The 25,074-nt window shown below is 41.8% G+C and overlaps 1 protein-coding gene across 1 annotated transcript; it reads right to left on the minus strand.

Annotated features, from left to right (window-relative positions):
• Window positions 1–848: 848 nt before the first annotated feature.
• On the minus strand, window positions 849–22,397 carry PAPOLG (poly(A) polymerase gamma). The gene is made up of 22 exons (XM_072140585.1): window positions 22,179–22,397; window positions 17,464–17,622; window positions 15,669–15,735; window positions 14,914–14,995; window positions 14,717–14,826; window positions 14,335–14,388; window positions 11,589–11,700; window positions 11,259–11,348; window positions 10,185–10,323; window positions 9,873–9,945; window positions 9,538–9,658; window positions 9,319–9,403; window positions 8,943–8,996; window positions 7,467–7,586; window positions 7,252–7,361; window positions 6,625–6,746; window positions 6,364–6,539; window positions 6,147–6,262; window positions 5,588–5,805; window positions 5,219–5,290; window positions 3,430–3,489; window positions 849–3,072 (listed from the first exon to the last, which is right to left on the minus strand). The coding sequence occupies exons 1-22, from the start codon at window positions 22,193–22,195 to the stop codon at window positions 2,974–2,976; spliced, it is 2,256 nt and encodes a 751-aa protein (XP_071996686.1). The 5' UTR covers window positions 22,196–22,397; the 3' UTR covers window positions 849–2,973.
• Window positions 22,398–25,074: the final 2,677 nt, after the last annotated feature.

Raw genomic sequence — 25,074 nt, forward strand, 5'->3', positions numbered from 1 at the left:
GATCATCGCTGCAAATATCAAAATGCAAAGCAGTAATGATGAAGACTTGTCCCTATGTTGGGGCCAGTGATACAATAGCCCCCATATCCTGAATGACACCAGTGAAACATGTCAGGTGGACAATCAATGTCATTTTAGTAGCAGCCGCTCTCTCTTTCTAAGGCCTCTTGCCCATAACCATGTTGAAAATAGCACATGTTTGATCAGATTTCGGTAAAAGACTGTGTTCAGAATTTAATCATATACTTTATTCCAAGTTCACCCCGAGTGCAAAACAACTTTTTTGTAGCACAAATCTTTCTCCTGCGTCTTTCTGCTCCCAGATACTTCCTGGAAACTTGCGCTAGAAAAACTGACCGCACTAGGACGATCCTAGTCTTTATCAGTTTTCATGTACTTGAATAGGCTTTCCCCTCTATTGAACATCTATGTATTAGAGTTTAGTGCGCGTCCAATGTGGTGGCAAATCACATTGGACCAGCAGGAGAAAAAACACCTGTGGGCAAGATGCCTAAACTTCACTTTTAAAATTATGCTAATAAACCAGAAAGCCTTGGGGCATTACAACTGCCCCTCAGTGTTGCAGCTACCGTTTCATGGTTCCCCTGCTCCCTCAGCACTCCCCCCCCCCTGCATGGATAACAAATAAGAAGATTACCACAGTCAGGGTGCCTGGATCTAGGAGTAAGGGTCCCTGGTTTATCATTTTATTTTTGGATCCTGATTGAATTAGCATTGTTGCTATAACAAGGACCCCATAATTTACCATATTGTATATATTATGTGTTTTTAATGTATTTGACAAAACAATTTTTTCCATTCTATTCACAACACAATAGACAAGAGCACAGGGGGAGAGTATTGCTTTTTATTGGGGTTTGTAAAGGTGGCGCTTTACATAGAAAAATAATCTGTATACAATAGTTTATATTACAAAACAGTGCAAGTTACAGTACATAACACCACGCTGGATGATTAGACGCCTGTACCAGTCTATGCATGTTCCGTAAAAACCCTGAAATGAAAAAGGGACTGACAGAAAGAATGTAGAATAAACCTTCATAACATACAGTTCCTGAGGAAAGTGGTGAGATGTGTCTGCTGCTGGCAGGAGAAGTTTAGTCTTACGACCAAGCACCATCTATCCGTCTCTGCTACGGCAAAGTTGGTCACAGGTTCTCTGCCGCTTGTTCGCAGGAGAGGGGGCATTTTTGAGACCACCACATTGAAGGGGGTTTTCCCTACAACAATGAACATCAATAGGACAGGGGGATAAGCGCCTGATCACTGGGGGCCCAACTAGTACAGATGGAGCAGGGGTCCTGAGTCAAGTGCTATTCCGAAGAGGGGGGGGGGGGGGGGAGTCGGGGGGGGACACAACCGTGGTCAGCCGGTAAAAAAAAAAAACAGACCATTGTGCTGGTTGGATCTCATAGACCAACCACAGTGCAGAGGACGGGATTCCTGCATCATAGTTATATACGATTATTACAGTTCAGGCAATAAGGGACTCCTTGCATCATACATCATTAGGATGCTCTGAGCCCAGACTGTAGTTGTCGCACACAATCTGTTTTTCCTGGACAGACTACAATCGTGTGCCATCTACTTTGCAAACATATAGACAAGGAATTTGTATGGATTGAGGTTAAGGCTCCCATATAAATGCCAATCTGTAATATAGTACACCTAGTATGCTAATCATGGATTGGGAATGATTGTAATTCCAATATGCATTTTATTTCTGGTCTGTAGTAAACATAGAGGTCACACAACCCAACACTTACCCCTTATCCTATGGCAGAATGTGGTAACAACCCATTCAAAGGGGTTTCAAGCTCATATACCAAATAAATTGTTCCGCACTCATTACCACCAGTGATCACACTCCGGCATCGGATTGGCTGAACAAGTCAATTACTTAGCATCGAGATTGGAAGTGGAAAGCAGCGGGAATCTAACCAGAAAGCAGGTGGATGAACGGAGCAGAGTACAATTTAATTTGGTTTATGGTCGACGACCCCTTTACCAGCAGTGAAACCTTCAAGCTATTGCAGATTTTCAGAAATCAGAAGCTGATCAGCAAAAGAGACTTTGTGGCAATATTTTCCAATAAATCCGACAAATTTAGGGACATTTTAAATACAACCTTGAAATAAAATGTTCGTCTAACCTTCCCAGTCTCCACAGGAGACATTTCAGTATCTAGTTTTTTTCCCAGATATGACACAAAAAAAGTTTATATAAAGTATATCCTAATTCTGCATTGAAAGCAGAGCGGTTAATATCAGAAAACCCAAAGAGAAGGAAAAAAAAATGAGGCTGTTTCAGTCAGGTCCAGGGAAATCGGTTTCTCCAGACAAGAAAAATTCTGAGGTAATGATGTAAAGCAATACGATTTTTTCTTCTTGATGGAACGAATACGGACGTAAAGACAAGGGAAAAAAAAAAAAAAAAAAAAGAAAAAAAGAACGTGACATCTCATAACGATCAATACAAAAATTTTTTTTTAAATATTTTAAAGTTTTCAACGAAAGACATATGAAAAACAAAACGAACGTTTACAGGGCCTTACAGCTGCAAAACCCTACAGGAAATTTTTATATAGATAATTTTTTGTTTTTAGAATTTTATACAAACAACCCCCCCCTCCTCCCTCCAAAAAAACCCACAAACACTCTAAAAGGGATATAAAATTGTACATAGAACATGGCAGTATATGTCACAACATATTTGTGGAAGGGTCTTGCAGAATGGATTTTTCGGACATCAATAGAAATTCTTGACGGATGTCCAGACAAGGACTGAATGTGGATCCTGTGTCTTTGGCGCTACCTCATCCCCCTCCCCACATAATAGCCCAGGCAGACAAGGCCTTTACTGTACAGACTTTGTTTCATATAATACAAATGTATACACAATCACAGACCAAGCGACTGCTCGGTTATTGCTTTACATGTCACATAGGCTTGGTTACCGGTTAAGGGTAAGCCTGATAGAATTTTTAATGACCCGAATATTACTGCTTGGCACCGGAGAAGATGCATCTGGGAGCTCTTTACTGGGTAGCCTCTACAAACAGATTAAAACATCAGGTTGATATCACAACGCTCAATATGAATTTTAACACATTAACACAGCAGGCTGGGTTCACACGGGGAACGTGGACATCAAATCTAGTTTATAGATCTGGAGTCGGTCTGTTGCCAAATTCCACCATGTGATCCCAGCCTAACGGTACAAGTTTTAACTTTCAGCACACACACACCACATAGTATGCATAGAGGGAAGATGAAAAGTGGACGTTTAGAGTTTCTTAGTGAGAATACTGTACATAGCAGTCGTGAAGAGAAGCACCTTTCATTCACCCCTTGTGAAGATGCACAGGATCCTTCACCAGTGTGAATATATAGATTTCATGGATACTACCTGTGATCGGGTGCGGTCAATAGTAGGAATGGGCATGGCTTCTCCGGCAATGACTCTTTCCTGTAAAACAAGAGGTTGAAGGGGGAAGAAGACAACAAAGAGACCCTGTCATTCTTCATTTATCCCATTATCTAGTACTCGACTGACATTAATAGCCGAATTCTCATTTAAATCCTCCATATGCATACATTTCTTCAATTGGATGTTATTAAAACAGATAATTTTCCAGAAATGTAGTTACATTGGCCCTTAGAAACAACATTGTTGTCCTTATATACAAGAAATACTACTGGACTGATGGCACAAAGAAAAAATAGTTTTTGTATATGAAATATCCAGGAGTTACTGCATGTCCCATCATCATGTCATGTGGTAATGATTACTAAATCCAGAGGGGTCAATAACGCTTCAGAATGCTTCACACAGGGACATTATTTTAATAACATACAATTGAAGAAAATGTATGTATACAGAAGAGGTATTAAATGTGCATGCTGAGGCGGGAATATACCTTTAACATATTTATAAGCACACGTTCCTAGGACGCAGGTGGAAAGACAAAGCGTTCTCTGGTCATGCGCCCAACAAGCTAAGTTTACATTCACATAACTTTTTTTTTTTATACCTATAGTGTACACACCACAAAAGCTCCTGGTGTATACATAGTCATACTGGCAGGCAGCATCCTCTTTGTTTTCCCACAGTATGCGATGTATACGGATTAAACGGAGGGAGAGGATGGAAAGACGCAGCAAACTACACCACCTTTCCATCCTGCTAGTCTGTTAACTCCTCCGCCCTGGGGGGAGAGGGAGGTACAGGAGAACGTATCCCACTGTGTGAGCATACGGTGGAATACAACAGAGGGCAAAAAATTGATTTAAAGGGGCCCAAGACTAATAGGGCATTTTAAAATGGAGAAATGAAGTTGTTGTTGGCTACAAAGGATGAGCTACCAGTGCTCAAGAGCCAGCAGGATACTGTAAGTAGCGGTGGGGAAATTATGTATTATTTAGAAGAGGTTGTGAGCTGATGTGTGTAGGGTGGTAAACAAAAGGGAGTCGAGAGTATTTAGGGGGTTTAAAGGACTGGGCAGTGTAGCAGAGCTATTGCAGAGATGTGTGTGACCACAAAGGAATATTTAACTGGTGTCAAATACATTTTTCCTTTTTTTGATGTCAAAATCTGGGATGCACCTTATAGCAATGTGCAACTTATAGTCCAGAAAAATGTGGATTATATTTATAATAGATGGGTTGATGGCTAACAAAAAAAAAATCCAGAGCAGCACAGCATAAACCCAATTGAGGCAGGGCGCTATGCCATATGGTTCGTGGTCCAAGACATTAGTATCTAAGGCCTAATTCACACAAATGTAAGAGGGAAGCAGGTACGGCCGCAAGAGTGCTGCTGTACATATGTCCCCCACAGACGGCAATAGGAGCGATATGGTGCTGCACACGTGTTGCACCATTCCGCTCAGTACACAGGGAAGTAAGTACAAGACATGTTCTATCCTTCCCCATGTGCATGGCTATGCAGTTCTATGGAGAAAGGTAATCCCTGCTGCTCTCCTGCGCCTAGAGCGGGTATACGTTCGTCAGCATTTGCCTTTAGCCCACAGAAGAGGCAGAACTCCAAAAATAAAAAATTAGTGAAATTTATTCCATATAAAAAAGGTTTAACAGCAAAGTGTTAGTCAGTCATGGAATAAACTTCAATTTTTTTTTACTTTATCTATATATCTAAAATATAGTATGATCCCTTGTACTTATAACTCCCAGCTTACCACAGTCTGTCTTCTTTCCTCCTTTTCAGGAGCAGAAGGCTGCACAAATGCAGAATCGGACCCTCCTAGGAGCTTAAAACAAAAACAGTTGATTAATCGGTTATCTTAAATAATATCCTCGTAAATTCTATGTTATGCAAATTTGTATGGTATAGGACCAATACATAATTTTAAATCAAGGCCATTCAAGAATTTGATGCATGATCCAAGCCTTTGTTCAGTAGAAGCATGGTCCAATGATGCCAAAAGCTTGCTTAGAAAGTTGCAAAAAAAAAAAACCAAAAAAAAAACCCAGACACCTCTGAATGTTATACACATCTTTGGTGGCCCTCCTTACTATCCGTCTAAGTACAATACAAGCATTCAAACCTTTTCTGTATCCTTCAGCCGCTTTGGAGAGGTTTCTAGGCCTGGAGGATGAGTCCTCTTAGCTGCAGCACTTTTGGGGCTTATAAATTCATCGTCATTATTTTCCTGGGCAAGGTTAGGCGGAGATGCAGGGGGTGGAACAACATTCAGTCCTATAACGGTTGGGATGGTGCAGACAGGGTGACTTGGGGTCTTCAGGGCTATGGCATGATCAGATTCTGTAAAAAACAAAAACCAAAAAAGAAAGCGTTGTCATCATTGGTGGAAAACTCCCTGCAATCTACAGAATCATCAACATGGACAAGATACAATTTCTACATATATCAACTGGCTGAAGCCAGATTATGTAATTGCAGGTTTACTCACAACTTTGCAATGCAAACCCACTAAAAAGACCCGCAGGCAAATTACAGCAACTAACTTTTCTTCATAGTAATTAGAAAAAGCTTTAGAAATTCACAATTAGGGGTTTGTAGGATTGCAAGATGATAAATAAAATTCAGAGTTAAATAAAGGAATGGATAAAAGTAATCTTTCTGCACGTGCAGATCATTCTTACTTGATCCAATAACCGGAATGGCTTGTCCCCAGGCAGCGTTTGAAGGCACAACTGTGGCCACATGTTTCTGGGCAGAAGGGAACACATTTGCTGGGGTGTTCTCAGATACAGGTTTCCTAGAATACATAATAGTGTAGAAGGTGTGGTTCATTTCACCATTACTGATGAACCTTTTGAAGTTCATCTAAAAACGAATGCAAACTGAGGTTCGTCTTACCCATAGGCTTCTGGGAGGGTAGGACTGTTCGATCTTGAGGTTTTGTAGCCCGATGTTGGAGACCCGCATGGTGTCCCTGTATCGGTGTCTCTAGAACTGTCTAAACAGTTTCCATCCAAGGAGGAGCGCTTGGATAAAACACCTGCAGACGATCTGGTGATTTCTGGAACACTTTGCTGTAAAGGTTGGGCAACAAATTAACAAAACAATAAAATGGCCACAAATTAAAGCAGCAAAAAAAAAAAAAGTCAGACTTTTTACCTTCTTCCTTTTCATCAGAGCTTCTGGGGGAAGATACTGATGGAGTTGTTTCCTCCTTACGTGAGTAGCTTCAATCCTCATTCCCTTTTTAAGCATGTTAATATTGTTCGCCTGTCTGTAGACTGAAAAGGAGAAGGGCAGAGTTATACAAAATCCTGGGAAATTCAAAGAACTTAGACTAGACACCACCCTAAAAAAAATAAAAATATTCTCTTCTGAGCAGGTGAACGAGGCCTAGCTATTCCTCCTCAGCCAGCCTCTCCATAGGACCAGAGATGGCAGGCCTGACACTCAGTCTCTAGTCCCAGTGCAGACTTCCTGCTCTGGGCCCCCCAGCCACAGTAACACCAAGGGAACCAAAAACGGGGTCTATTTTTATCCTTTTTGTCTCCTGTCCTAGGGGGCCGGGGAACTGGGCAAATAAAGATACTAAAGTGACTTAAGATACTGTAAGTCCTGATCTTTGCAAAGTTTGACCATTAAAAGAAGCTGAAAATAGTTGAACATTTAATGGTTATCCATTTTTGGAATTATTCCTTATTTTATACTTTAGTATGGATATATGCCTGCTCATATTATACTGGTAACCTCAATACCTCCTATTTTACCTGGAATAGGACAACTTACCTGTATCAGTGAATAATTGTATATCATGGGTCAAGTCAATGTTGACGCTTTCAGCATTCTCCACTTTCTTAAAAATGATCCCAAGAAACCACATCGACATATACTCATTACTGTAAAGGTACAATTGACCGATGCAATGTTAGACTCCTTACCACCCTGCTTATTGGTTCACAAATATTTTTTTTAACCTGTGTGAACTAGATAGAAACACTTACTCTTTACAGTGATCTCGACCTCCAGGGAAAGACTGAGGATTAACATGCGCAAGTGTAATGAACTCATTCCTCTCCAAGTTTCCAACAAGAACACGGATTTTCGATTCGACTAAGCCAACCCTACAAGAGAGAAAATATGATTGGAGATTTGTACTAAATATATTAAATGCAACAGATTCTAAATAAAGTAGATCCTAGTCTTTGTAGTGCTTTAAGGGTCCAGCCTACATTCATGCAGGGCGTCTTTTGGACATATAATACCCCATTGCCCTTCTCGAATACTATTCTATTTTTTGACACTCCTTTCAAAAGCCATAACTATTTACAGATATTTCAGAAATGGCCATTTAATATTCCATGCAGTGTACTGGAGACCTGGTAAAAAATTCCAAATGCAGTGAAACCGACACAAAAAAATACATTGGCGGAGATCCATCATTGGTGTCTGAGAGAAGAGCTCAGCATTATTTTTCCCACATCTGCTTATAAAATCACTGATTGGAGCATCCGCTCCATTTTCTTGCGGGCCCTTTATATGGAGTTCATTGGAGGCTCCAAACTATACCTAACCTTTATTCTTTGGTGCAACCACAGCAATAACAAGTTTTATTTTATGTTTTTTATTATAGGTTAATACATATATGTATTACGGTAAGTACACATTTAAACTACTGATGTCTTATGTACATTTTCTTTTCTTTACACAGTAACACCCCATTTTGTAACCCTTAAAAAATCTTCCATCAAAATCCAGCAAGATTAAATGAGCGACACTAACTTATATATCTTATATTTGTCATTCATGACATCCTTCCTTCTAAAAATCTACTTTTAAAAAATATGCTAGTGATGCTCTTATGGGAGTTTCCCTCTTATGGGAGTTTCCAGTACAATGAGCAGAGAGCTCACCTGCACCTCCTGCTAGATTACACAGGCAGAGGAGGCGGCCAATTGTAACAGCCTCTGAGACCAACACCCATCACAACCCCCAGGCTTATTAACATAATTTCAATAGTTTATTTTAGAAGGAAGGAAACCATGGATAAGAAATGTATGATTAGCACAGTTACAGTGCCTGGATCTATGAGCAAATGTTATTATTATTCCATACTTTATTTTGATGGTAGATTTCATTTAACTTTTGCAAAATTAGGTGTACAGACTTGTATTAGGTGTCTTTTGTGGGACATGATGATTTTTATAGCAGTTTGTGGCCTGCGTGATCTTTCGAATACTTTTCATTAAAGATGCGTGTTAAACGTTGAAACATTGGCTATTCGGATAGTTTGTGATTACGTTTGTTTCTTTTTATATCCGTTCCAGGGAAAGGGGGACAATTTTAACTTGGGTTAACTTTTAGCTAGGGGTCTAAAGTATTAGCCAATGATTTCAATAAATAAAAGGAGACCATCGGACAGGACGTTAGCCCAACATAATCCCTATCCCAGGATACAGAAGTGCTGTATATATATTTACCATTCCAGATGATGTTCTTCTGTGAATGCACTGGCAGTCAGCACAATATAATGCCTAAAATAAATGAAGTAGAGGGAAAGAGTGCATTTAAATTAATAATTACAAATAAGGGAAAAAACTAATTGGTATCTTAGTAATTGTTTTTCCTCAAACACTGGTGTACGACTTGTGCCAGACTAACCAGTTTTTGACTACGGTAAACAGATTCTGGATCAAGGTGGTGGCCATTAACTTATCCAACATTTGGTGCTTATAATTAAAACACTTGTTTTTAAAGTAGTGAAGACTGGACATACATTTTGTTTAAACGGTACAAAGCACAGAGAATAAAGAACAAAGCAATCGTGGGGTCTGTGTGACAATGTGACAATCTTACTTGTACTTCTGAAAGAAATTAGGTGGTTCAAACAGTTTAGACCAGTCCACTTTGCCTTGCAGAATTTCATCTGTGATGGCAAGACCTGAAGGAAAACGAAGTTATACGATTATATGCAAACTACTTCAAGGCATCTTTGTGAGACACAACTTCCCAGTTATTAATCCCATACAATGTCGCCGGCTACAAACTTGTACGTTTAGAACACGATAACTTTACCTTGTCTAAACTCTTCCACCATAATTGTGCGGGTTGAGGTTGAAGCGTTGTAAGTTGAATTTTGCTGAGGATATGCTGGTGTTATTATAGGCATGAGGTGATATCTATCAGCAGGATTAACCTAAACGAGACGGAAGAGCAGAGACGAAAAATAGTTATAGTGAACACCAACTACAAGAAGAAAAGACCATTAGAATAATTTTGATTTTTAAAGGAAGGAGGCCATAGATAACAAATACAAGATAATCACAGCCATGGTGCCTGGATCTATGAGTAAGTGTCCCTGGTTTATCATGAAGGATTTTTTTTAGATATACTAAACATATTTTACTTACTCTGGGGTCCCATACTGGCAGATTCAGGTTGCTTTCTTCCGGTTGTTTTAGCAATACTGGGTTAGGCCATTCCCTGTAGAGAAAATAAAATTATGTAAGTAATAAGAAGTGAATCTGCACTTATAGTAGACCTCAAAGGACATCTACTGCCAGGATGAAAGACTATGCAAATGAGACAGAGGGACTCCAGCCACCATTAGCACCTATTCTAGCTCATTTGCATACAGTTCAACATGTTGGTAGATGCCCTTTAAGTGCTACAAATGTCATGCTCCATCAAAAAAAACAAAAATCAAAAACACACACACTTACCACTTAGAAAAGACAAGGAAAAACTTGTGCACAAGAGTAGCAGCAACTGCATTTGGGTAAAGCTGACAAGTCCTTGCTACCAACATCGCCCACGAGACACCACCGAGAAATCCCAACATGTTTGAATAAATACCCCGCCCTAAAATAAAATAGAAATAGTGTGACATTATTGTTAGAAAGTACATTACAGTGGGCAGCCTGGGCAATATGAACACAACTCAACTGGGAATGTGAAGGGGGAGTTCGGCCATATGCACATTTTAGAATTTACTCCAGTGCAAATTTCTTAGTCAACACTGAATGTATATTGGATAAATTTCACTACATCAGTACTTTATTGTGCTGTGGATTTTCAGCATAACCTACAGCAGTGGTGGCAAACCTATGGCACGGGTGGCAGAGGCGGCACTCAGAGCCCTTTCTGTGGGTACCCGGGCCATCACCCCAGCACACCAGACAGGACTCAAAGAATCTTCCTGGAGTTCCAAGAAACTTAAAAGATGCTGCTTTCAGTCATATTTTGATACTTACTTCACTACTTGGGACTGTAGGAAGAGGGAGAATGAATAGACAGGGCCGAATTATATTTGGAGGACCTCCTGCAGGCCCCTACAGGTCTACAGACACTGGGACACTGGAAAGCTAAAATGATGCAAATTTTCCATCTTTCTAATGTGTTGCTGTCCTCAGGAGGCCAATATGATTGTTGAAGAACAGGGAGCAGTAAGTTACTACATTAATTTTTGTTTGGCACCTTGTGATAAATAAGAGGGGTTTTGGGCGTCTTGTGATGGCGAACTAAAAGGTTCGCCATCACTGACCTACAGGGTTAACCATGACTGGGAAAAATATATCTATGTAACAATCCACAATTCCTCATTACAGACAGTCTCAGGGCCAGTTCACATCTTATTTCATTTTTTGGTGAGCCACGAGACTACATAGATATAATAGAAAGATTTGCAGCTGTTCTGTTCAGTATTTGAGGTCTCCTGGTTATGGCCCACAAGTACTGATGTCAAAAACCATCTACAACGAGAGGTATATGGACACTAATAAAGTATTGATACTTACTCTTTGCCCACAGCTTAATGGCTCTCAAAGTTAATCTGAAATTTTCTTTATTTGGAACTAAATGCAAAATTTCGTCTGTAACTCTGCAACCTGAAACAGAGATTGAAAGCATCTTATAAGCTTTACATTAGTACCTACTGGCAACCCTATGCCCCAAGTTTTCTGCACCTAAATACTATGAGAGTCTAGGTAGGTCACAGAAAAAGTTTATCAGGACAAACACAATCCCCCCAAATAGGGTCATTCATATTGTAGTTAAGGAAAAAAATCTATACATACACATCACTCAGGTCCCTATAACTTCCAACTTTGTAGCAAAACTACACTTACCATTTAAGCTTCTTATACACCGTATGTCTAAGCTTCTTAACCATGAATCTTCACGCAAGTCCAAATTATCAGGTATACATTGCAAGGGGAGTCTTGCAAATACCAAATCAATCTGAGGAATACAAATCGAGAGATATATATTTTGACCACAACCAGTTAGACTTTTCAGCATTTTTTTAATGTGCCTAGTTCTTCGAGTATTACAGTCTGGATGGCAGAACTGCTGTATCATGTACAGTCACGATATTGTTGATAGAACAGGTAGATGCAAATAAAGATATGGGGCAAGAGAAATGAAGCTAGGTATAGAATGACATTAACATGTGACAACCTCATGTTTCTCTCCTTAAAAGGAAACCTACCACCACGCATCTAGCTATAAAAAGGTAGATGAGGTGGTAGGTGCATCTATAGGACATGAAGATAGCCCTTTTAAGGGCTAATCCTCACGTCCCTGCAATCTTTTAATAACTAGAATTTCCCTGATATGCAGATTTTCTAAAGATGCTACTGGGGCGTGGAGTAGCCGGAGCTGAGGCTACACGGTACGGCTACACCTTGCCCCAGTAGCCCCTTTGATCCTCCTACCAGACGTCTTCGTCTGCGCATGCACAGAACAGCTGGCTTCGGAGCAGTGACCGCGCAGACGCGGGCCTGTTCTGCGCAGGCTTCAAGGGCGAGGGTGCGCAGCTGCAAGCCGAAGACATCTGGTAGGAGGATCAAAGAGGCTACTGGGGCATGGAGTAGCCGTGCCGTGTAGCCTCAGCTCCGGCTACTCCACACCCCAGGAGCCTTTTTTAGAAAATCTGCGTATTAGGGAAATTAAAGTTAATAAAAGATTGCAGGGACGTGAGGATTATCCCTTAAAGAGAACCCGTCATGCAAAATAACCCCCCTAAACTAAATATATTTTCATAAACTGCCATTAGAGAGCATTGCCTCTATCCCTTCATTGTCCCTCTAAATGCCTGTAAACCTAAGCAATGAGGTCCTAAAGCTGTATGCAAATGACCTGTGAAATGTCTAATGAAGCATTAGCATATTCAAGCTGTCCACCTTATTCATGAGTGGGAGGCACAGCCACGCCCCCAGTGCATGACTGACAGCCTGTGTAATGGAGTGAGGCTGTATAATGATGTGCTTCCTGGTGCTGGTGGCCACGCCCCCTGCAGCCTGTGTAATGATGTGAGGCTGTATAATGATGTGCTTCCTGGTGCTGGTGGCCATGCCCCCTGCAGCCTGTATAATGGTGTGAGGCTGTATAATGATGTGCTTCCTGGTGCTGGTGGCCACGCCCCCTGCAGCCTGTGTGCACATGTGTGTGCGTGTTTAGGAGAGATACAGCAGCTCCAGGCAGCCATGTTACAGAAGAACATGCCAGATTCATGTGTAGCTGATGTCTGTGTCTCTCACCTGTATATTAGGAGGATGCAGCATGTCAGCAGATGCAGCACACACACTAGCCATGCTTTACTATACATTACACACAGACATGAGCAGGGGGAGGGGTAACGGGTGACATCACTGCCTCTGACCATGTGACCAGCCTCATTTACATGAGAAAAAATAGATGATTTTTACAATGAATAATGTATGAAATAACTAGATAAGGGCTGGGATGGGATCCATGTGAGCTGCTCCAACAGGTAGTAGTGACAGGACAAGTGACACAGACCTGATGACAGGTGTCCTTTAACCCCATAGCGCAATAAGAAGTAACCTTACGTCTTGCTGCGCATGGGGGAGTATGAAGAGGGCTCACAGGCTGAGCCCTCTTCATACTCACCGGGCATTTGCTTCATAATGAAGCAAATGCCCGTCGCTATCACCCACGATCGGTGCTTCCACCAATCGCGGGTGTCAACCCTTTGATCGCCGCCGGCGACATTAAAGAGCAGGAGGCGCGTGGGCGCCACCATCTTGGCTCCGATCGTCGCTCCCTGTGACTTCATGGGGGAGCGGCGATCCCTTGTCATGACAGCCTCGGATCACACAAAGATCCGAGGCTGTCATGATCTCGGCTATCTATTATAATAGATGGTCAGCAAAATCCCCATATACTGCCATACTGTAGTATGACAGTGTATGGTAGGATCAATCAGACAACCTAGGGTTAAAGTACCCTAGGGATTCTGAAAAATAGTAAAAAAAAAATTATATTAAAAAAAACATAAAAATTCAAATCACCCCCCTTTCCCTAGAACTGATACAAATATAAATAAACAGTAAAAATCATAAACACATTAGGTATCACCGCGTCCGAAAATGCCCGATCAAAATATAATAACCGTTTTTCACTGCGTTTAACCCCGTAACGGAAAATACCGCCCGAACACGCAAATGGCATTTTTTGGCCATTATGAAAAATAGAAAAAATTTCTATAAAAAGTGATCAAAAGGTCGTACAGTCCTAAAAATAAAAGCATTGAAAAAGTCATCAAAAGTCGCAAAAAATGACACCACCAACAGATCCGTACACTAAAGTATGAAAAAGTTATAAGCGCAAAAAGATGGCAAAATGAAGAATTTTTTTCTGTATTCTTTTTTGCATATGTATGAAAACATTTTAAAACCTATACAAATTTGGTATCCCCGTGATCGTATTGACCCAATGAATGAAGTAGACATGTCACCATAGATCCGTGGTGGAAAGTTTCCTTTAAGATCATAGTGCACTACCTAGCACAGCATTTCATGTTAGAATGATGCATAAAATAAGCCGATGTTGCCATCTCCTTCTGCCTACCTCAATATTAAGGAATTCAAACTTTATTACAGGAACAAAGGCATCCTCGACGGCCTAAAAAACAAAATAGGAATATAAATTGAATGTGCATTTAATTTATGCAATACTGATGCACAGGTGTGACTAGTGAAAGGATCTACAGTAGAAGGAGCTGGAAGCAGATGGTTTCCTGGTGCCCATCAGCTTCCATAAGCAAAGTGAAGCCAGCTTGCCGCTCACACATCGCTTCTATATTTTATAAAAGGTAACCTTTGCAAAATAGATAAAGTGACACAACACATGACTCAGGAACTTTTCATCTCTGAAAATTGTGACGACAGCAAAACTGAAGACATGTAAGAACATGCGATTTAAAAGCAAAAGCGGCAGAGTAACCACTGACCCGAACATTTCTTATCCCGTCCTGCAATTTCAGCTTTTCAACAAAAGTCTGGAAGAAATCTGAACGCTCAACGTGTCTCGGAGCAACGCAGAGGGCATCAATATCAGCACCTGGAACAAGAGGAAAGAAACATCAATTATCTAGTGCAAAATAAGTACACATAAGTACCAGCTCTTAAGGGAAACCCAATGACAAACCTTTAGTGTGGACCCCAAGCCGATAGGAACCAAAAGTGTAGATCTTTCCCCCAGCGGCAGATATTGTAGTAGGTGGAAGATTCTGTATCAAGTACAACAAAGAACACATAATGGCTACAACTTCACACAAAGAATGTTGAAATCCATCATGTCCAACCAGTCACAGCCCAACATCTACTGTTAAGTGTCTGGAGGACTCCATACACAGATTAATGGCTAGTCCCAACCCCTGAAATCACTACCGCCCTAATGAGTATGATAATCTTACTACAATGACAGGTGGTCCCTACTTTTTATGTCATCCCCCATCCACAGCAAAAGAACACTTCTCATCAATCTTGAGAAAGGGGTCCTGTTCTCACTAGCAGGCGAAGGGGGAAGGTTGAACACGACTACAACCTCTGCAATTAAATGGAGTGACGGAAATAGAGTGGTGTGATCGGTGAGGGTCCCAGGAGCCACACCCTCAGATTTGTTTTTCCTCATCTTGTGGACAGAGAATAACTTTAAAAAGGAGGGATAACCCTTTTAAGAGCTTCAGTATTAGGATATCAATGATTTTATTTATCCCCCCCCACCAAACATTGAGCAATTTACCATTTAAGAATACTGAAACTATCCATATGACCAGCCATATACTCCCTCTGCATCATGGAACAATTCAATGTAAAAAGTGCTGTCAGCCAGTGGTGCCCAAATGATAAGCCACCGTAAATTTAATGAGATAGTCTCCCCATTAACGCTGAGGCACCTACCTTGCATTCCCCAAGTTCAGCAATCCATTCTTTGACTAAATGGTTTAGTTTTCCCAGGACAAACATCCTTGAAATAAACAAAGATTTATGATTAAATAACATAAACACTATATATATATATTCACACAAATGCACTGAGAGTGGTAGACATGTGAGAAAAGCCTGATGAGCAGCATTTTCTACTCCATGGGGGACATGTATCACTCCTATTGCTTTCCTTTTCTTTGTGCTACTTTTTGCAGTTTGATTCTGCCCCATAAAAGTCTCAAACAGTGAACAAAAGTTAGTTGCCTCCAGGATTTAATGCAGTGGCCTATTTATCTTTGTAGCCCAGATGTTTGTTCAACTTGTGAGACTTTTGGGCTTTGTTTTGGGACTTATTAGGTGCAAGAATGGGACATTTTCAAAGCATGCTAGACCCAGATGTACTTTTGGTAAACTACTATTTGGGACTAAAAAGTCGCACACCACAAAAAGTCTCAAAAGTGAGACTAAACAGGCAACAAATGCATCACAGAGGAAAAATATATATATATATGCTGTCTAGAAAAGCATACCTGAATCTAGATTATTTAGCTACACTATTAACTCTGCTAAGGACAGTAATAAACACTAATAACTCAATGTTTCTCACATATAACAATATTATTAAATGGTCCTTGGGACATAGCAGAATGGCTTTGCCAAGTGCATGAGGGAAACTAATGTAGAACATGTCATAAAATCTGCAGTCTGTCCAGGAGCTTCTCTTTATCAACACCGTCGTTTCGTTCCTATGCAAATCTGGGTCACTCTGGTACCAATTTAAAGATGTAGGGTCTGCATTATCCACTTTAGTATAGAAATTAAAGGGGTTGCACCAAGGATAAAAAGCTGATCGGTGAGGACCCCGATTGCTAGGATCCCCAGCAATCCATCGAAAGTGAATTTTCCTGCTCTATTTCATATTGTGAGAGTTTCAGAAGTTGCCAAGAAGAGCGCTCAGCTATCTCCAGGGATGTATGCATGACAGATATACATCCCCTTTAGACAGCAATGGGCGCTGCAAAGGAGCGGTACGGTGCAGCATAAGTCCGGCACTAAACCATAGCCGGGCGCCATGCACCATACATCCCGCTTCAACCAATAGTGAGAGTGTGATGGGTTGCTGGTCATGTGATCACTGGTTGTTTTAGCAATCAGATCTCAATCAGCTTGTCTTCAATTGGCACTATCCAGTTAAAAGGAAATCGCCTGTACGATTCATTCCTTATAAAGCAGTGACACAGACAGAATCCTCTTTAGACCCAGATACTGCTTCTGGCCTTGTCATAGTTTTCTGTGGTATCACTGGCTCACAGGCTATTAGATGCCCCCTGTAACACATACAGCTCATTCACATATTTCTAACTTTTTTTTTTAAGGAAGAAAAGATCCTGCATCAAGGTTCAAAGCGGATTCTGTCAGTGGCACTACTGTGTAAGGTATGAATCAGACGGTAGATTCCATTCAAGGCTTTAAAGTGCATCTATCAGACAAAAATAAAAAATTACAATGATATGTCAGTACTTAGGGAAGGTCTCATATGTCAGTCATGAATCATTGAGCCCCAGAAAGAAGTCTGTCACTGGAGATCCCCAGTATCCCACAAGTACCGAGGTTTTGATACATTGTGCAACCCTAACCTGCAGAGGATGGGAGCTGCTGTGGAAAAATTAAAGAAGCCACAGTCCCATTCATAGCATCGGCAAGATCATCAGATTTCTACATATCATAAAGTAATGTATCAACAAATGAAGACATATAGATTACCAACCTGTGGCGGAGCTCTTCATCATCTTCAAAAACTCCAAAAGGTCTCATGGCTTCGATCAGTCTATGGGTGTAGAGGTGATCAATGTCTTTGGGACCAGCCCAACTAATGGGAGAGGTGATGCCATAGTGTTTCTGAGGCTGGACCTCCAGGTGGCCATTCCTGTCAAAGCAAGAGTGTACAATTATGTCAGATATATCAATACATCATTTTTATACGGCTGCAGAACTCATGTATACGACATGACTCATTCTACCTCTTGAAAGAAACTCAGGATATGATCTGGAATATGCTGTTTTGGTAGCTCCATCACCACCCAAAAAGCACACTGCTCAATACCTGAAACTTGGCTTAAAAAGTATACAAAATTTACCAATTTAACTAAAATGTGATGACTACTCCCATGGCAATGTTCCCTGAATGCATTCAGGCTCTGGTCAAGTTAAGTCTTTGTACGCTAGTTTTCTGGTGTACAGAAGTGATAACCTGTGGCGGAGCTATAACGTGCACTGTTTTCCATTATACCTGCCACTAGTATCCTTGTATGGCTAGATGAGATGGGAAGCGTATTTTGATCATTTGGCACAGCGAGTAAAGCAGAATGTTAAGACCATATTGAAAATGGAAGAAGTCAAATCAGGAAAGTAAAAGAAAATCCCTTTGGAGAGGACAACATAAAAAGTGTGTAATATTAGGCAATAGGAGGACACAATCAGAGCGGCACTTCTACAAACTATTCAGCTACATTTCAAAGTAAAATGCATGGAATAGTTCACTATCCCAGGCTAAGTCTGGTGTAGGCTGGAGAGGGGTAGGGGAACCTATGGCTCGGGAGCCAGATGTGGCTCTTTTGACGGCTGCATCTGGCTCTCAGACAAATCACTGATTTATAGCGACTAGCGGTGTATACATCTAGAGGCTCCTTCTACACTTGCGAGTTTGATGCGATGAACTCGCATCGCATGCTGCCGGGATCTCATGGCCCGAATGCTGCAAGCCGGGACTGAACTCAGCATGTCAGTTCCGTCCTGGTATGCAGTGTTCGGGCCATGTGAACCGGGCAGCATGCATTGCGAGTGTGATGAGAGTTCATCACATCACGCTCGCAAGTGTAGAAGGGGCCTAAGACGCACACAGCGATGATCACTGGATGCAGCAGGGACGTTACCACTGCCTGTGTCCTTTCTGTGAACAAGGTGCCATCTCCGCACCGTGCTTAGGTGACAGTGCCGTGTCAGAGTAGAGCGGCATCCACTCCTCTCCATGACCCAGGTGCCAACTATGGTAGTGGCGCCTGGGTTATAGAGAAGAGCGCGGGAGTGATGGGAAGCCACTGAAGGAAGAGCAGGTTGGCGAGTATTCCCTTTTTTTTTTTTTGCTGTGACTACCTATCTACTGGGGAGAAGTATATGCTGGTACTACCTGTCTACTGGGAGTCATGTGCTGTGACTACCTATCTACAGGGGCCCAGGGGCATGTGATGGGGCTACCTCTCTACTGGGAATCATGTGCTTTGACTACCTAGCTACTGTAAAAAACAGTACCGCGCCCCCGATTGAATTTAGAATTTAAAAAATGAAGAAGGGTTTATAACCAGGGGGAAAGGAGACCTGCTCTGCTCAGTGAAAAGACATCACTGAAGGGCTTTGGAAACACTCCTATTTTTACTATAATAGACTATATATTAGTATCATTTTAAAAGTTGATTTTAGAAGGAAGCAGGCAATTGATAACAAATATAAGAGGTTTACCACGGTCACAGTGCCTGGATCTATGAGTAGTGTCCCTGGTTTATCATGATGGATTTTGATGGTAGATTTCTTTACGTTTTGATCTACTTACAGAGTGGAGGCTCTAAAGAATACAGTCATGTCCACAGTAGACACAATTTTGGAGAGAAACACAAAGGTTTGGGTGCAAACTTACTGTGGATTTCATCCTTTGGTGAAACACCAAGGCATACATTGACACACTGCAGATCTGCAATCCACAACACAGGTCAACTTGCGCAGGATCAGCAGATTATGGAAAATCTCACCCATTATGCACCTATTAAACAAGCCATAAACAGTCTGTCCCGTGTGGGCAAAACCCAAGGGAAAGGCATGACTAATCTGAAGCAAACGACACCGGTGGATTTAGTTTTCTATACTTCCTACCAAGCGCACTGCCATACTGAGAACAATTTCTTGTCTTGGTATTGGAGTTCAGTCCTACTCACACCTAATAAAACCCAAGAAATTGATGACTGTAGCATCAGCCACGGGAGAGCTACAAGTAGCAATCACCAAGTGTCCGATGCCGGCTGATCTTATATTGATTATTGCCTTGGTTATTAAGAACAAGACAAGATACGGTGCAATGTGAGCACAATGAGGGACTGCAGTGAATGGGAATAGTCGCAGCACTTAGTGACTTGTACTGGAGTGGATCTGACAATTCATGTGCTGCATTGACAACCTAGGAGAGGTAAACTACAAGAGATGCTGGTATGAAGACAGATGCCCCTTTGATGGGGTGACCGATTACAGCTACAGTAAGAAAAACTTTAAAATAGTTCCTCCTGCCTTGTAAGCAGCTGGACACGTTATAAATAGTGGCCTCGGGTCAGGCAGCACGGCTCTATAAATACACACCACCCGGCTACCCCCACATGTATCCACTAAAGAGATTGTGCCATTTATGACATATCCCCCCTATTTCCAACATAGGAGGTGTCTGATAACTGGGTGTACAACCGCTGGCAGACCCATGGCCTGAAAGTCACCCAAGTGTGCTATATGCATAAAGCCCAGCTGCCCATGCTCGCACTCCAGCAAATGGAGTCTGGGTGACGCACCAGAAATATATTAACATGGGAAACTTACCAGGAAACCTACCACTTAAATCCATCATGATAAACCAGGGACATTCCTCCTAGATCCAGGCACTGACTGTGGTAACCTTTTTATATTCGTTATCCGTGGCCTCCTTCCTTCTTAAATGACTAATGAGCCTGAAGAGCTCAGTTCCCAGACACACTCTGTGCTGTAGCATCACAGGCTGTTACACTGTCCCTCCTCCCCTTCTGCCTGATGTACCGTATTTTCCAGACTATAAAGCGCACAAAAAAACCTTTGATTTTCTCAAATCAAAGGTGCGCCTTATAGTTCAGTGCGCCTTATATATGAACCATACTTACAGACAACAGCTGCCTTGAACTGTGCACAGGTCTGCCACCTGCTGGTCATTCATCCTTATAATCAGGTGCGCCTTATATATGAACCTAGATGTTTTAGGAGGCATTTATTGATGGTGCGCCTTTTAATCCAGTGCGCCTCATAGTCCGAAAAATACTGTAATCTCACCAGAAGTTTCAGCGCAGTGGGAGGGGGAAGTGCTCCTTGGACACTGTAACAGCCTATGAATCTACAGCATAAAGGGAATTTTGGAACCACCCCAGTAGCCCTTCAGGCTCATTAGCATAATTGAATTTATTTTAGATTTTAGAAGGAAGGCAGCCATGTATAACATATATAAGATTATCACAGTCACGGTGCCTGGATCTATGAGTAAGTGTCCCTGGTTGAGCATGATGGAAGATTTCCTTTAAAGGGTTTGAACCATGTCTGATTAGTATCCTCTATCTACAGGATTCTGGGTAACAAGGTGATGAGTGAGGGTCCCACAGTCAGAGCACTAGTACGGTGTCCTGCTCTTGATAATTGATGGAGCAGCAGGTGGGTGTGTGTCCTGCTGCTCCATTCAGCAGTATGGGAGGACGGACAACGCACAGCGCTCAGGTACTTCCACTATTCCCGTTCACTGTGATAGCTGGAGAATGCTCTGTAATGTCCATACTACTGAATGGAGGTGCTGGACGCATCCTCGTCCTGACACTCCAATTAGAGGGAATGAGACCTCATGATCGTTGACTTAGGAGGGGGGGGAGGGGTGACGTTGTTGCAGTCAGACCATGAAAAATCAAGAATTATAAATTTTCCCATATACTTTCTATAACAATACAGTTTTCTAGATCTCTGCTTGCCGTCATTCTACAGTAAGCTTCCATGTTTACTTCCCATGGACAGAAATCTGACCACCATAGTCAGACAGGTGCACGTTGTTGCAGAGACTAATCAGAGGTGAGTGATATAACGACCTGTGCACCTGTGTGACCATGGACAGATTTCTATTCACTGGAAGTATACATAGAAGCTTCCTATAGAATGTCAGCAAGCAGAGAAAACTGAAGAATTGGTACAGAATGTGTATATTGGAAATTTGTATACGTTTTTATTAAACAAACAATAACATCTATTGGCTGAAATAAGAATACCCTTATAAGGATAGAGGATAAACTCGGATCAATCCCCCGAGGGTACTGTTCTCATGATGGATGTGCTCCCAGTTGTCAGACACTTATCCTCTGCAGACAGGATAGAAGATAAAGCCTCAGATCAATGTAGAAACCCTTATGTACAGTATAAGGACAGAGCATTGCCTCACACTGGGAGCATGGGGCCCTAGAGCCTGCTACACACATCTATGACAGGCTCAGAGACCTACAGGTTATACAGTCATCAAGGAAGCCACCGGTTACACTGCAAAACGCACAGCTTAATTGTCCATTGTGTGAACTCAACCTTAGAATGCGGCACTAGGAAGGGGACACCGTGGTGGCGCCATTATCACACTCCTTCACCACACTACGAATCACCGGCTCCGTACACACTTACATGAACAGCTCTCTCATTGCTCCGGTTCAGGTTGCAAATGCGGGTGAAATGAGGAACAAGCAGCAAAACCGTAAAGAAACCCCCCCGAAAAAATAAATTCAAAACGACCAGGCGACCATCCAATACACCGCCGGGACGTCCGCCGATCTTTATTTATAACTACACAAAGCGCTCAACATGGCGGCCAGCGCCTACACTGTCCGGCTGCTCCCTAAACCTCCCAGCATGCACAGCGCCCGGAGAGAGAGGCGCACGCTTTACCGAACGAGGCGTTTGTGCAATGGGCGACCTCTAGCGGCTCCAGGAGGGAACTGACGCCTGCACGAAATAGTGGGGATTGTGTGTAGGATAGTGATGAGGGTGATCTAAAAGGGGGCTGAAGCTTCTCCTTAAGGGAAATCTACCAGGTGGCTGTGTGGGTAGCACTTCTGGGGTCCTGGGTTCAAGTCCCACCCAGGTCAACATCTATAAAGAGTTTGTATGTTCTCTCCGTGTTTGTGTGGGTGTCCTCCGGTTTCCTCCCACACTCCAAAACATACTGGTAGGTTGTTTAGATTGTGAGCCCCATGGGGACAGGGACCAATTTGGCAAGATCTGTGTACGCTATATAAATAAAGAATTATTATCATTATTTATCACTGTTATCATTATTTATCCTGGCAGTGGCCTTCGCTAATCTTGACACACTGGGATCACCTGCAGAAAGATTTATAAAAAAAGCATCTCGGAGCGGAAGGAAGAGATGTCCACTGCTCCGGGCTGTTAATTATGCACTCCCCTTGCGTGACGTCACCTCCCTCTCCCAGCATGCATAATTAGCAGCCCAGATCACCGATGTACCCCTAGTCAGTGTTGCTTAGAGGGATGTGACAGGGGTTCTCGGGAAACCCCTCCTCGGACCTCCATTCTCGGGAAACCCCTCCCGTTCTTTCTTTTTTTAATTCAAATGTATTTTTATGTAAAGTTTTTTTGCATGAAATACAAAACAGAACATTACAAAACATTCCCATCCCTCCCCCAAATCCCATTCTAGTGAACTGTGGGGGTCCTATCACTGAAACCCCCACCAATCAGCAATTTAGACTGAAATCTCTCAAATTTTAATCCCCTAGTCATGTTTACACAATAAAGATCATTTTAACCCCTTACAATTTTACTCAATTTTATTGCTGTATTAGCTCCTATCACTCCATGATGGTCAGTGTGAAATTCCAGAGTCTAGGCGGAGACTCTCTAAGCAGACACTTCATGATTCCTCTGTGCTATGTTATGCTGTGTGCGAACAATGTGCTTTGATTATCAGGGTACAGGGTTTATCTGCACTTTTATTTAGCTTCTGAACAGTTTACTAATATCTGACACATAGAAAAAGAGAGATGAGACAGATCAGAGTCATGAGATGGATATAAGACACTTTAACTCACTGAGCACTGCTACCTCATCTAATTAATAAAACAGACTCAGCACTGCTATGTCAAGCCTCCCCTTGGATCCAGAGCTTATCTTGTCTGTAGAGCATCTGCTGCTGTGTCCTCTCCATGCTAGAAGCATAACTGAACCAGGAAGTTCCTTTGTCTGTAGTGCTGTCTGCCTCCTACCCCTACCCTTCTCCTGCAATGTAAGATAAGCTAGAGGGAATTGTCTGACCATAGTAAGAAGATTTATAGTCAAATCCATGCACAACCACAATTGTAAACTCCAGGACTGATAGAGACAGGTTGGACTTAGATCTGTGAAATGCTGTGTTTTTGTTAATAACAGTGAATTAAAGAATGTTTTATTTTGTTGTCCTGAATATATTTAAGAATCCTGTCTTTATGGGAATACCCCTTTAAAGGGGTTGTCCACTTTCAACAAATAATCTATATTGTTTGTGAAATAAAAAGGTATTCAATTTTCCAATATACTTTCTGTATCAATTCCTCACAGATTTCTAGATCTATGCTTGCTGTCATTCTATAGGAAGCTTCTATGTTTACTTCCACTGGATATAAATCTGTCAATGGACCTTGAGATAATAACGGCTCCTTCACCCGTGTGACATCACATGACCATGGACAGATTTCTATCCAGTGGAAGTAACCTTACAAGGACAGCAAGCAGAGATCTAGAAAACTGTGAGGAATTGATACAGAAAGTATATCTAAAAATTGTATAACTTTCCAAACACGAACAATCAATTATTTGCTGAAAGAGGACAACCCCATGAATGGATTTTTAAGTATAAAATCCATAACTCCTCCAGCAGAGTGAATGATGTTTTATAAAAAATCGTAAACTGACTAAAAGTGCAGAATATAATGCTGCTTGTATAGTTCACACAGCAGATTTCCATTGTTAAAATCAGCACATAATTTCTCACCCATTGAAAGCAATGGGACGTTGCACAGAACACAGGGCAGGTCTGTCATAACGCACATTACAAAACCTGGATAGTAATCCAGTAAACATAGAAGCTTTTTATAGCAAGACAGCAAGCAGAGATCTAGAAAACTGTGAAGAATTGATACAGAAAGTATATTGGAAATATATTTAAACAATAACAACCACTTGTTAATATGGGAATACCCCTTTAAAGGAAACCTACCACTTCTGAAGGTAGGTATGAGATGCAAACACCGGGCACCAGCTCAGGGTGAGCTGGTGCCGGTGCTTAGTCTCGTTAGTGTTAAAACCGCGGTATCGCGGTTTTAACACTTTTTAAACTTTCTAGCAGAAACTGCTTCGGCGCTGCGTGCGCACGATCGTACGCGCGCCTACATTGGAAATGCCGCAGGCGTTGCGCGCGCACGGTCGCGCGCAGCGCCGAAGCAGTTTCTACTATAAAGTTTAAAAAGTGTTAAAACCGCGATACCGCGGTTTTAACACTAACGAGACTGAGCACCGGCACCAGCTC

Source organism: Engystomops pustulosus, chromosome 3 (assembly GCF_040894005.1).
Source record: "Engystomops pustulosus chromosome 3, aEngPut4.maternal, whole genome shotgun sequence".
Lineage (NCBI taxonomy): Eukaryota > Metazoa > Chordata > Amphibia > Anura > Leptodactylidae > Engystomops > Engystomops pustulosus.